This window comes from Musca autumnalis, unplaced genomic scaffold, assembly GCF_047663935.1.
Source record: "Musca autumnalis isolate F117 unplaced genomic scaffold, ASM4766393v1 scaffold_1, whole genome shotgun sequence".
NCBI lineage: Eukaryota > Metazoa > Arthropoda > Insecta > Diptera > Muscidae > Musca > Musca autumnalis.
In genome coordinates, this window is record NW_027411644.1 from 118,501,100 (window position 1) to 118,514,876 (window position 13,777).

General features: G+C 37.5%; 2 protein-coding genes across 14 annotated transcripts in view; one reads left to right on the forward strand and one right to left on the reverse strand.

Moving 5' to 3' along the window:
- Positions 1–13,777, reverse strand: part of Enoph (enolase-phosphatase E1) — a 46,123-nt gene that overhangs the window by 28,770 nt on the left and 3,576 nt on the right. Inside the window, exons 2-3 of one of the 4 annotated variants that reach the window (XM_073991039.1) lie at positions 3,645–4,437; positions 3,276–3,514 (exon numbers count right to left, since the gene is read on the reverse strand). The exons of the other annotated variants lie outside the window; for them this stretch is intronic. The gene's annotated coding sequence lies outside the window, so the exon portion shown is untranslated. The remainder of the gene's footprint in view (positions 1–3,275; positions 3,515–3,644; positions 4,438–13,777) is intronic. 4 annotated transcript variants of the gene reach the window in all.
- The window catches only part of Hph (HIF prolyl hydroxylase), a 68,503-nt gene continuing 55,517 nt past the window's right edge, over positions 792–13,777 (forward strand). Inside the window, exons 1-3 of one of the 10 annotated variants that reach the window (XM_073990992.1) lie at positions 798–1,077; positions 1,191–2,565; positions 2,629–3,004. In XM_073990992.1, coding sequence (XP_073847093.1) covers positions 2,058–2,565; positions 2,629–3,004 — 884 coding nt within the window. In that variant the 5' untranslated portion in view covers positions 798–1,077; positions 1,191–2,057. Of the gene's footprint in view, positions 3,005–13,777 lie in introns of all 10 variants that reach the window. The other 9 variants (XM_073991002.1, XM_073990986.1, XM_073990951.1 and 6 more) reach the window with 9 other exon arrangements.

Consider the following 13,777-nt stretch of genomic DNA (forward strand, 5'->3'; position numbering starts at 1 on the left):
CGCGGCTTATCGTTCGAACTTGGAGGAGGTTACATATCATTGATATGAAGAAGTCTTTCTGGGAAATGGGTTTTTCCGAATGATATATTTTTTTTCTCAAAAAATATATGTCCCTAATGTACATCGAAATAGAAATAAATGTATAAAATGTCATTTGAAATTTGGCACTAACGTTACAACCCAGTTCAGTCAGCTGTGTATTGCTGCTACCTTTTCTTATTCTACCATGCCCGAATAGGGTAAAATATAAATCGACATATTTATTTCTAGGCAAATTTTCGTCACACCTACCAATATATATAGCATATATAGCGTGCTTAGTCCATTAAATGCATGAAATCGGACGAAAATATATATTGGAGCTATATCCAAATCTGAACCTATTTCAATATAATTTGGCAAATTTATTTCTAGACCCAATTCCGTCACACATATCGTGTTTAATGCATAAAATACATGAAATCGGCCGAAAATATATATGGGAGCTATATCCAAATCTAAACCGATTTCAATATAATTTGACAAATTTATTTCTAGACCAAATTCCTTCACACATCCAAAATTTGGAGACAAAAATTACTGTAGTGGGGAATTCGATTTAAGAACGCCTAATTGCATGAAATTTTTAATGAAGTTCACGCTAGTGTGGACCGGGACTTAGAACGCCAAATTTCATGAAATTGTGGAACGGGATTTTGTTTTTTAAACAGTACGAAACCGTTGCACTAACTGCATCTCAGATGTTTCATAGCATTGAGGTTTTACATATGTATAAAAATGTGCTATCAATTTATATTGAATGTCGTAGAGAAAGAAGAAGCTTCAAGGTAGTGTTTTTTGTCGTTCGGGATTTAATTTAACGAATAATTTAATTAATACCAATGCAAATAGATTGAATTTTCACTGCTTGCAACATAATCCAAAGTGTACACGAAATCGTAATTGTAAATCTTAAATTTTATTGCCAAATTCGAATTTTTGTTCGCAAAAAAAGTATCGACGAGATCTAGTGATTTCTATCCATAAAAATAAGCGTTGCGTGTGTGTGTTATTTACGTCTTCAATAAATGACGTATGGTAATATGGAATGAATGTCAATTTAAAGTGAATTCTTCTTCTTTTTCGCGTAATAATTTGTTGTTTTTATTTACAATTCCTAAAAAATCCTAATTCCTCTTATAAATACCAAGTCCACCTTGCTTTTGTTTTAGCAAGGGAAATCAAAGTTTTGGCATGTTCATCAAATACTACTAAACAAGAACACATATAATACCATATAATCTGCAAATTTGCAAAAAACAAATGTCATTCAAAAAATATGAAATCTAAGTAGATTGTAATTTGTGTAATATTGTATGTGCGCGCACTGATGATTAAATTCCCTAAGAAAAGTTAAGAGTTAAATTACAAAATAAAGTAAACAAAATCCCTAAGTAAAAACAGCTGTTTGTTGGTTCGAAAGTACCCCATCCAACTGGTTTGAGTTGATAATATCAACAACAACAAGTCCATATCAACTAACTCAACTAACACAATACAACAACAACCAGCAAATTTGTATCCCCTAATTGACCGCCAGTCAAGGTTATCGGGACAAACTAAAGAGTTAAAAAGAACGATAAGAAGAAGAAAAAACACTACAACCGAGAACGGCACAGTCCATATTCTTCACACATTCTAAATGCAAATAAATAAATAAATAATAAAATACAAAATAAAGTGCAGTATAGAGTAGTGTAAATGGAACGTTACGACGGTCAATAGTATTATAAAGAAATATGTAAATAAATAAGCATGGTGCAAGGCTAATACAATCTAATAAGAAGATAGTTCTAATTCGAATCAAGCCTCAATAAACTCAAATCTACCACAAATTAAAGTCAGCTGTTACATGAACATTACACATACATTTCACTAACTACACACTCGCAAATATAATGAGAAAGGGCAGTACAAGGACAAACACTACTGAGTGAAAGTCATACTGAAAGTTAAAAGTGAGCGACAACATTTGAAGAACACAAACAAACTCATTGACGGTTGACGGTCACATTGAAATGGATACACAACAGCAGGTAATGCTGTTGCCACAGCCACAACCGGCAACAACATTACAACAAGTGGCAATGACGTCTCTGAATCACCAACCTCCACATCAGCCTAAATGTGCAATTTGTGGCACAACCCAAAAATTATTGCGTTGCGCCAAATGTAAATGCATCTATTACTGTTCCACAGAGCACCAGCATCGAGATTGGCAGACACACAAACTGGAGTGCCGACAACTTGCTAAACAGCGACAAAACAATCAACGCATGCAACAGTTGACCAACGGATGTAGCGCCATTAATATCAACTCGAATTTTAACTGCCCAGCGAATCCTCAACTGACACCTGCCTCCAACAATGCCTCGTGGAACTCATGGACCACCAGCAACAACTATCCTAACCCCGCCAATAATTTACAATATTCACAAAATCCCGATGGGTCCTTAATTTTGGGTACAAATGAAAATGAGATAATGCACACCAAGGCGGAGATTGTAACGCAGAATTCGAATTCAGGTGAATATATGGGTAATTTTGTAAATTCAACAACATCTAATCAGCTGCACGCCATGCAAGCAGGTGCAATAGGTTCGTTTAACAATGACGGTGCTGCTATTGTAGATAATAATCAACAATTTTCCGGTATGACATCTTATTATGTGAATGCGGAATCACAACAGCAACAACAACAGCTGCAGCATTCCCAATTACAAAATCAACTACAACAACAGCAGCCGTCGTATTCTGTTCCAATTGAAAGTCAACAGAATGTAATGCAAAACCAACAACAACAACAGCAAATGCATTTACCTCCCCAGTCTTACCCCCAACATCAGCAGCAAATGCATCAGCCATTGCCACAGTTTAGCAATCATTTGGTTAATCAACATGAAAAAAGTTCAAGTTATCGAATCGGTGCCGCAATTGTCGGTGATAATCTTGTAGAAAATATAAAGTAAGTAGATTGTCCTTATGTTATCATCAATACATTTTATTTTAAGTGTCTATTTTTAGTTGACGTAGGTTAGGGTTTCAACTGCAGATAACTGGAACCTTGCCTTACAAATTTTGCTTGTTAACAACACTGGTTACAGTGCCAACAGTTAAAAATGATTCCTTTGCAATGCAATTTGTGTAAGGTGTAACAGAATATATTTCAGAGATCTTTCATATACTTCATCAATATATTATGAAAATAATATAGTTCTGCAATACTTTCTACGCACCAAGGCTATGTTAGGTTTAAGGATGCGCAGCCATCTGGTGACTGCTTCACTCGGATACCGTTGGTCCATTGTGTTCATCCTGTGTAGGTTAAAGATGCAGACGCCGATTTAAAGTTGTAAGGATGTTGATGTGGTGAAATAAGATGAGGATGATAAGATAGAGATGTGATGATGAGGTAAAGATGAGATAAAGATGTAAAGATGAAAAGTTATGATGCTGAGGTGGAGATGATGTTGTACTGGAAAATAGAACAAATTTGTTAGTATTTGTGATTATGGACCCTTGCCATGATAGATGTTTGGCAAAGTTGAGTAGAACAATGGGATATATGTTAGACAGGAAGGTCAGAGTATCTATCTCATATCTACCCAGTGTTCAGTATCTCCTTGTTTGCAACAAGGGGCACCTTCAAAGCAGATGTTCAAAGTCTCTATCTCCTCCGCATCTTCCCATAGTCTGCAGTAATCAATGCCACTGTCATCCCATTTTGAGGTTAGAGATTTCACTCTGCAGTGACCTGTTATAAGACCCCACGGCGATTTTCGTCCCTAACTTATCAAGTGAGAGGAGGGACGCCGTTCTTCGACGAGAGACCACAGGCCAGATTGCCTTGAATACCCTACAACTAGGTTCCAATAACCATCTTTGATGTGCCCTCTCATTGAAGTTCTCACGAAGTTTGCGATGTGGTAGCACATCAGTGGCCGGACTGTTTCATCGACTGATAAGCCTATAGACTTAGAGCCACCTGGAGCTAGTTCATCTGCTGCCTCGTTTCCCATAATGTTACTGTGACCCGGAACCCAACATAGCTTTACAATATCGTGTATGTCATGCAGAGCTTTCCTGCAATCAAGAATAGCCCTTGAATTAATAGTCCGTGACTAGAGAGCCTTGAGGGCCGCTTGACTATCGACATATAAAGTCACCGGTCCTGTAAGACTACCCTCAAGCCTTTTCACCAGTTCAGCTGCTTTCCTGATAGCAAGAACCTCCGTCTGAAAAACACCACAATTATCGTTGAGTTTGTATGAGTTTTTAATTAATGGATTCTTGCAGTAGACGCCGGCGCCAGTACATTCTTCCATCTTTGACCCGGTTTATCCGTTCGGGAGTTATCGTGCGCACCTGCCAGCCAGACAGACAGACGGAAGGACATGGCTAAATCGAAAACAAACAAACTTGGGGTCTAAAACCGTTATTTCGATGAGACACATTTTTGTTCCTATCAAAGTGTATGTACCCTTTCTAGCCTAAAGGATGAGGGTATACAAATAAATACAATATCGATAATTGTTAACAGTTACAGAATTGACCTACTTAGTACCTTGCAAATTTGCCACTATCAGCTCTATTACATCATTAGCATAACCCACCACCTTAGTTTTTATGTGTACACTGAGGTGGCAGCCGTTGGACGGAATACGGGTGTTGTGTGGTTCCGGGTCAATCCGGCATGATTTTGTACGATCTTGGCGTCAGTTACCTGATTTAATTTGTGAAAGGCTGAACTCCTATTTGAATGATCTTACCACCTTTTTTCAATCCGCCACTAAATCTAGGACCGTTCTGTTCACCACATGAATGACAGAGGTGAGAACTGAGTTGATTGTCATGGCCGATAGTAGCAAATTTTCATATTTATGTTGTCCGCATGTGTGTGAAAATAAATTGGAATTTAAATTGGAAAATTTAATTTTAGCAAAGGCGCACACCAATAACAGGGTGATTATGAGATGACATTTTAAATTTAAATTGGACAAATTTAATCACAAATTCCAATATAAGGTGACATTTTAAATTGAAATTGGACAAATTTAATCACAAATTCCAATATAAGGTGAAATATTAAATTAAAATTGGACAAATTTAATTACAAATTTTAATACGCAAATTTGCTGATGTGCATACTGCTGGAACCACTGTTCAAAAACGGTGATGGGTGCGCCGGCGGAATAATTTTTTTTGTAATCAACATCGAAAATGCCTACAGGCCATGAATGTCGGATTTTTCTATATCTGTTCAGAGGCTGGTAAACAATTATTTGATATATCCCCAAGAGAAAATTTGATGAAGTTTATATATTGTTTGGCCCACTATTCAAAAACGGTGCCTCGTGCGTCGATGAAATAATTTTTGTCGGAATCAGCATCGAAAATACCCCTAGGCCATGTATTATGGGAAGATCAATGCTTATTAAAATCTTGGAAAAAAATTTATTTGTATGTACACCCAATGAACCTCTTGAAGTGCATTTCCTGTTGGGCCCACTGTTCTGAAACGGTGGCTCGTGCGTCCACGGGATAATTTTTATTGGAATCAGCATCGAAAATACCTCTAGGCCATGTATTTTGGGAAGATCAAAGCTTATTAAAATCTTGGAAAAAAAAATTATTTGTATATACACCCAACTTGCAGACATGCATATTTTGTTATGCCCACTATTCCGAAACGGTGGCTCGTGCGTCCACGGGATAATTTTTATTGGAATCAGCATCGAAAATACCTCTAGGCCATATATTTTGGGAAGATCAAAGCTTATTAAAATCTTGGAAAAAATTTATTTGTATGTACACCCAATGAACCTCCCGAAGTGCATTTCCTGTTGGGCCCACTGTTCTGAAACGGTGGCTCGTGCGTCCACGGGATAATTTTTATTGGAATCAGCATCGAAAATACCTCTAGGCCATGTACTTTGGGAGGATCAAAGCTTATTAAAATCTTGGAAAAAAAATTATTTGTATATACACCCAACTTGCAGACATGCATATTTTGTTAGGCCCACTATTCCGAAACGGTGGCTCGTGCGTCCACGGGATAATTTTTATTGGAATCAGCATCGAAAATACCTCTAGGCCATATATTCTGGGAAGATCAAAGCTTATTAAAATCTTGGAAAAAATTTATTTGTATGTACACCCAATGAACCTCCCGAAGTGCATTTCCTGTTGGGCCCACTGTTCTGAAACGGTGGCTCGTGCGTCCACGGGATAATTTTTATTGGAATCAGCATCAAAAATACCTCTAGGCCATGTATTTTGGGAAGATCAAAGCTTATTTAAATCTTGGAAAAAACAATTATTTGTATATACACCCAACTTGCAGACATGCATATTTTGTTATGCCCACTATTCCGAAACGGTGGCTCGTGCGTCCACGGGATAATTTTTATTGGAATCAGCATCGAAAATACCTCTAGGCCATGTATTTTGGGAAGATCAAAGCTTATTAAAATCTTGGAAAAAAAATTATTTGTATATACACCCAACTTGCAGACATGCATATTTTGTTAGGCCCACTATTCCGAAACGGTGGCTCGTGCGTCCACGGGATAATTTTTATTGGAATCAGCATCGAAAATACCTCTAGGCCATGTACTTTGGGAAGATCAAAGCTTATTAAAATCTTGGAAAAAAAAATTATTTGTATATACACCCAACTTGCAGACATGCATATTTTGTTAGGCCCACTGTTCTGAAACGGTGGCTCGTGCGTCCACGGGATAATTTTTATTGGAATCAGCATCGAAAATACCTCTAGGCCATGTATTTTGGGAAGATCAAAGCTTATTAAAATCTTGGAAAAAAAATTATTTGTATATACACCCAACTTGCAGACATGCATATTTTGTTAGGCCCACTATTCCGAAACGGTGGCTCGTGCGTCCACGGGATAATTTTTATTGGAATCAGCATCGAAAATACCTCTAGGCCATGTATTTTGGGAAGATAAAAGCTTATTAAAATCTTGGAAAAAAAATTATTTGTATATACACCCAACTTGCAGACATGCATATTTTGTTAGGCCCACTTTTCGGAAACGGTGGCTCGTGCGTCCACGGGATAATTTTTATTGGAATCAGCATCAAAAATACCTCTAGGCCATGTATTTTGGGAAGATCAAAGCTTATTAAAATCTTGGAAAAAAATTATTTGTATATACACCCAACTTGCAGACATGCATATTTTGTTAGGCCCACTATTCCGAAACGGTGGCTCGTGCGTCCACGGGATAATTTTTATTGGAATCAGCATCGAAAATACCTCTAGGCCATGTACTTTGGGAAGATCAAAGCTTATTAAAATCTTGGAAAAAAAATTATTTGTATATACACCCAACTTGCAGACATGAATATTTTGTTAGGCCTACTGTTCTGAAACGGTGGCTCGTGCGTCCACGGGATAATTTTTATTGGAATCAGCATCGAAAATACCTCCCGTGGACGCACGAGCCACCGTTTCAGAACAGTGGGCCCAACAGGAAATGCACTTCGGGAGGTTCATTGGTTGTACATACAAATAAATTTTTTCCAAGATTTTAATAAGCTTTAATCTTTCCAAAATGTATGGCCTAGAGGTATTTTCGATACTGATTCCAATAAAAATTATCCCGTGGACGCACGAGCCACCGTTTCCGAAAAGTGGGCCTAACAAAATATGCATGTCTGCAAGTTGGGTGTATATACAAATAATTTTTTTCCAAGATTTTAATAAGCTTTTATCTTCCCAAAATACATGGCCTAAAGGTATTTTCGATGCTGATTCCAATAAAAATTATCCCGTGGACGCACGACCCACCGTTTCGGAATAGTGGGCCTAACAAAATATGCATGTCTGCAAGTTGGGTGTATATACAAATAATTTTTTTTCCAAGATTTTAATAAGCTTTGATCTTCCCAAAATACATGGCCTAGAGGTATTTTCGATGCTGATTCCAATAAAAATTATCCCGTGGACGCACGAGCCACCGTTTCAGAACAGTGGGCCTAACAAAATATGCATGTCTGCAAGTTGGGTGTATATACAAATAATTTTTTTCCAAGATTTTAATAAGCTTTGATCTTCCCAAAATACATGGCCTAGAGGTATTTTTGATGCTGATTCCAATAAAAATTATCCCGTGGACGCACGAGCCACCGTTTCAGAACAGTGGGCCCAACAGGAAATGCACTTCGGGAGGTTCATTGGGTGTACATGCAAATAAGTTTTTTTCCAAGATTTTAATAAGCTTTGATCTTCCCAAAATATATGGCCTAGAGGTATTTTCGATGCTGATTCCAATAAAAATTATCCCGTGGACGCACGAGCCACCGTTTCGGAATAGTGGGCCTAACAAAATATGCATGTCTGCAAGTTGGGTGTATATACAAATAATTTTTTTCCAAGATTTTAATAAGCTTTGATCTTCCCAAAATACATGGCCTAGAGGTATTTTCGATGCTGATTCCAATAAAAATTATCCCGTGGACGCACGAGCCACCGTTTCAGAACAGTGGGCCTAACAAAATATGCATGTCTGCAAGTTGGGTGTATAAACAAATAATTTTTTTCCAAGATTTTAATAAGCTTTTATCTTCCCAAAATACATGGCCTAAAGGTATTTTCGATGCTGATTCCAATAAAAATTATCCCGTGGACGCACGAGCCACCGTTTCGGAATAGTGGGCCTAACAAAATATGCATGTCTGCAAGTTGGGTGTATATACAAATAATTTTTTTTCCAAGATTTTAATAAGCTTTGATCTTCCCAAAATACATGGCCTAGAGGTATTTTTGATGCTGATTCCAATAAAAATTATCCCGTGGACGCACGAGTCACCGTTTCAGAACAGTGGGCCTAACAAAATATGCATGTCTGCAAGTTGGGTGTATATACAAATTATTTTTTTTCCAAGATTTTAATAAGCTTTGATCTTCCCAAAATACATGATCTAGAGGTATTTTTGATGCTGATTCCAATAAAAATTATCCCGTGGACGCACGAGTCACCGTTTCAGAACAGTGGGCCTAACAAAATATGCATGTCTGCAAGTTGGGTGTATATACAAATTATTTTTTTTCCAAGATTTTAATAAGCTTTAATCTTTCCAAAATATATGGCCTAGAGGTATTTTCGATGCTGACTCCAATAAAAATTATCCCGTGGACGCACGAGCCACCGTTTCCGAAAAGTGGGCCTAACAAAATATGCATGTCTGCAAGTTGGGTGTATATACAAATAATTTTTTTTCCAAGATTTTAATAAGCTTTGATCTTCCCAAAATACATGGCCTAGAGGTATTTTCGATGCTGATTCCAATAAAAATTATCCCGTGGACGCACGAGCCACCGTTTCGGAATAGTGGGCCTAACAAAATATGCATGTCTGCAAGTTGGGTGTATATACAAATAATTTTTTTTCCAAGATTTTAATAAGCTTTGATCTTCCCAAAATACATGGCCTAGAGGTATTTTCGATGCTGATTCCAATAAAAATTATATCATGGACGCACGAGCCACCGTTTCGGAATAGTGGGCCTAACAAAATATGTATGTCTGCAAGTTGGGAATTGGGTGTATGTACAAATAAATTTTTTTCCAAGATTTTAATAAGCTTTTATCTTCCCAAAATACATGGTCTAGAGGTATTTTCGATGCTGATTCCAATAAAAATTATCCCGTGGACGCACGAGCCACCGTTTCAGAACAGTGGGCCCAACAGGAAATGCACTTCGGGAGGTTCATTGGTTGTACATACAAATAAATTTTTTCCAAGATTTTAATAAGCTTTAATCTTTCCAAAATGTATGGCCTAGAGGTATTTTCGATACTGATTCCAATAAAAATTATCCCGTGGACGCACGAGCCACCGTTTCCGAAAAGTGGGCCTAACAAAATATGCATGTCTGCAAGTTGGGTGTATATACAAATAATTTTTTTCCAAGATTTTAATAAGCTTTTATCTTCCCAAAATACATGGCCTAAAGGTATTTTCGATGCTGATTCCAATAAAAATTATCCCGTGGACGCACGAGCCACCGTTTCGGAATAGTGGGCCTAACAAAATATGCATGTCTGCAAGTTGGGTGTATATACAAATAATTTTTTTTCCAAGATTTTAATAAGCTTTGATCTTCCCAAAATACATGGCCTAGAGGTATTTTCGATGCTGATTCCAATAAAAATTATCCCGTGGACGCACGAGCCACCGTTTCAGAACAGTGGGCCTAACAAAATATGCATGTCTGCAAGTTGGGTGTATATACAAATAATTTTTTTCCAAGATTTTAATAAGCTTTGATCTTCCCAAAATACATGGCCTAGAGGTATTTTTGATGCTGATTCCAATAAAAATTATCCCGTGGACGCACGAGCCACCGTTTCAGAACAGTGGGCCCAACAGGAAATGCACTTCGGGAGGTTCATTGGGTGTACATGCAAATAAGTTTTTTTCCAAGATTTTAATAAGCTTTGATCTTCCCAAAATATATGGCCTAGAGGTATTTTCGATGCTGATTCCAATAAAAATTATCTCGTGGACGCACGAGCCACCGTTTCGGAATAGTGGGCCTAACAAAATATGCATGTCTGCAAGTTGGGTGTATATACAAATAATTTTTTTCCAAGATTTTAATAAGCTTTGATCTTCCCAAAATACATGGCCTAGAGGTATTTTTGATGCTGATTCCAATAAAAATAATCCCGTGGACGCACGAGCCACCGTTTCAGAACAGTGGGCCCAACAGGAAATGCACTTCGGGAGGTTCATTGGGTGTACATGCAAATAAGTTTTTTTCCAAGATTTTAATAAGCTTTGATCTTCCCAAAATACATGGCCTAGAGGTATTTTCGATGCTGATTCCAATAAAAATTATCCCGTGGACGCACGAGCCACCGTTTCGGAATAGTGGGCATAACAAAATATGCATGTCTGCAAGTTGGGTGTATATACAAATAATTTTTTTTTCCAAGATTTAAATAAGCTTTGATCTTCCCAAAATACATGGCCTAGAGGTATTTTTGATGCTGATTCCAATAAAAATTATCCCGTGGACGCACGAGCCACTGTTTCAGAACAGTGGGCCCAACAGGAAATGCACTTCGGGAGGTTCATTGGGTGTACATGCAAATAAATTTTTTTCCAAGATTTTAATAAGCTTTGATCTTCCCAAAATACATGGCCTAGAGGTATTTTCGATGCTGATTCCAATAAAGATTATCCCGTGGACGCACGAGCCACCGTTTCAGAACAGTGGGCCTAACAAAATATGCATGTCTGCAAGTTGGGTGTATAAACAAATAATTTTTTTTTCCAAGATTTTAATAAGCTTTGATCTTCCCAAAATACATGGCCTAGAGGTATTTTCGATGCTGATTCCAATAAAAATTATCCCGTGGACGCACGAGCCACCGTTTCGGAATAGTGGGCCTAACAAAATATGCATGTCTGCAAGTTGGGTGTATATACAAATAATTTTTTTCCAAGATTTTAATAAGCTTTGATCTTCCCAAAATACATGGCCTAGAGGTATTTTCGATGCTGATTCCAATAAAAATTATCCCGTGGACGCACGAGCCACCGTTTCAGAACAGTGGGCCTAACAAAATATGCATGTCTGCAAGTTGGGTGTATAAACAAATAATTTTTTTCCAAGATTTTAATAAGCTTTGATCTTCCCAAAATACATGGCCTAGAGGTATTTTCCATGCTGATTCCAATAAAAATTATCCCGTGGACGCACGATCCACCGTTTCGGAATAGTGGGCCTAACAAAATATGCATGTCTGCAAGTTGGGTGTATATACAAATAATTTTTTTTCCAAGATTTTAATAAGCTTTGATCCTCCCAAAGTACATGGCCTAGAGGTATTTTCGATGCTGATTCCAATAAAAATTATCCCGTGGACGCACGAGCCACCGTTTCAGAACAGTGGGCCTAACAAAATATGCATGTCTGCAAGTTGGGTGTATAAACAAATAATTTTTTTTCCAAGATTTTAATAAGCTTTGATCTTCCCAAAATACATGGCCTAGAGGTATTTTCGATGCTGATTCCAATAAAAATTATCCCGTGGACGCACGAGCCACCGTTTCAGAACAGTGGGCCTAACAAAATATGCATGTCTGCAAGTTGGGTGTATAAACAAATAATTTTTTTTCCAAGATTTTAATAAGCTTTGATCTTCCCAAAATACATGGCCTAGAGGTATTTTCGATGCTGATTCCAATAAAAATTATCCCGTGGACGCACGAGCCACCGTTTCAGAACAGTGGGCCTAACAAAATATGCATGTCTGCAAGTTGGGTGTATAAACAAATAATTTTTTTTTCCAAGATTTTAATAAGCTTTGATCTTCCCAAAATACATGGCCTAGAGGTATTTTCGATGCTGATTCCAATAAAAATTATCCCGTGGACGCACGAGCCACCGTTTCGGAATAGTGGGCCTAACAAAATATGCATGTCTGCAAGTTGGGTGTATATACAAATAATTTTTTTCCAAGATTTTAATAAGCTTTGATCTTCCCAAAATACATGGCCTAGAGGTATTTTCGATGCTGATTCCAATAAAAATTATCCCGTGGACGCACGAGCCACCGTTTCAGAACAGTGGGCCTAACAAAATATGCATGTCTGCAAGTTGGGTGTATAAACAAATAATTTTTTTTCCAAAATTTTAATAAGCTTTGATCCTCCCAAAGTACATGGCCTAGAGGTATTTTCGATGCTGATTCCAATAAAAATTATCCCGTGGACGCACGAGCCACCGTTTCAGAACAGTGGGCCTAACAAAATATGCATGTCTGCAAGTTGGGTGTATAAACAAATAATTTTTTTTTCCAAGATTTTAATAAGCTTTGATCTTCCCAAAATACATGGCCTAGAGGTATTTTCGATGCTGATTCCAATAAAAATTATCCCGTGGACGCACGAGCCACCGTTTCAGAACAGTGGGCCTAACAAAATATGCATGTCTGCAAGTTGGGTGTATAAACAAATAATTTTTTTTCCAAGATTTTAATAAGCTTTGATCTTCCCAAAATACATGGCCTAGAGGTATTTTCGATGCTGATTCCAATAAAAATTATCCCGTGGACGCACGAGCCACCGTTTCAGAACAGTGGGCCTAACAAAATATGCATGTCTGCAAGTTGGGTGTATAAACAAATAATTTTTTTTCCAAGATTTTAATAAGCTTTGATCTTCCCAAAATACATGGCCTAGAGGTATTTTCGATGCTGATTCCAATAAAAATTATCCCGTGGACGCACGAGCCACCGTTTCGGAATAGTGGGCCTAACAAAATATGCATGTCTGCAAGTTGGGTGTATATACAAATAATTTTTTTCCAAGATTTTAATAAGCTTTGATCTTCCCAAAATACATGGCCTAGAGGTATTTTCGATGCTGATTCCAATAAAAATTATCCCGTGGACGCAAGAGCCACCGTTTCAGAACAGTGGGCCTAACAAAATATGCATGTCTGCAAGTTGGGTGTATAAACAAATAATTTTTTTTCCAAGATTTTAATAAGCTTTGATCTTCCCAAAATACATGGCCTAGAGGTATTTTTGATGCTGATTCCAATAAAAATTATCCCGTGGACGCACGAGTCACCGTTTCAGAACAGTGGGCCTAACAAAATATGCATGTCTGCAAGTTGGGTGTATATACAAATTATTTTTTTTCCAAGATTTTAATAAGCTTTGATATTCCCAAAATACATGGCCTAGAGGTATT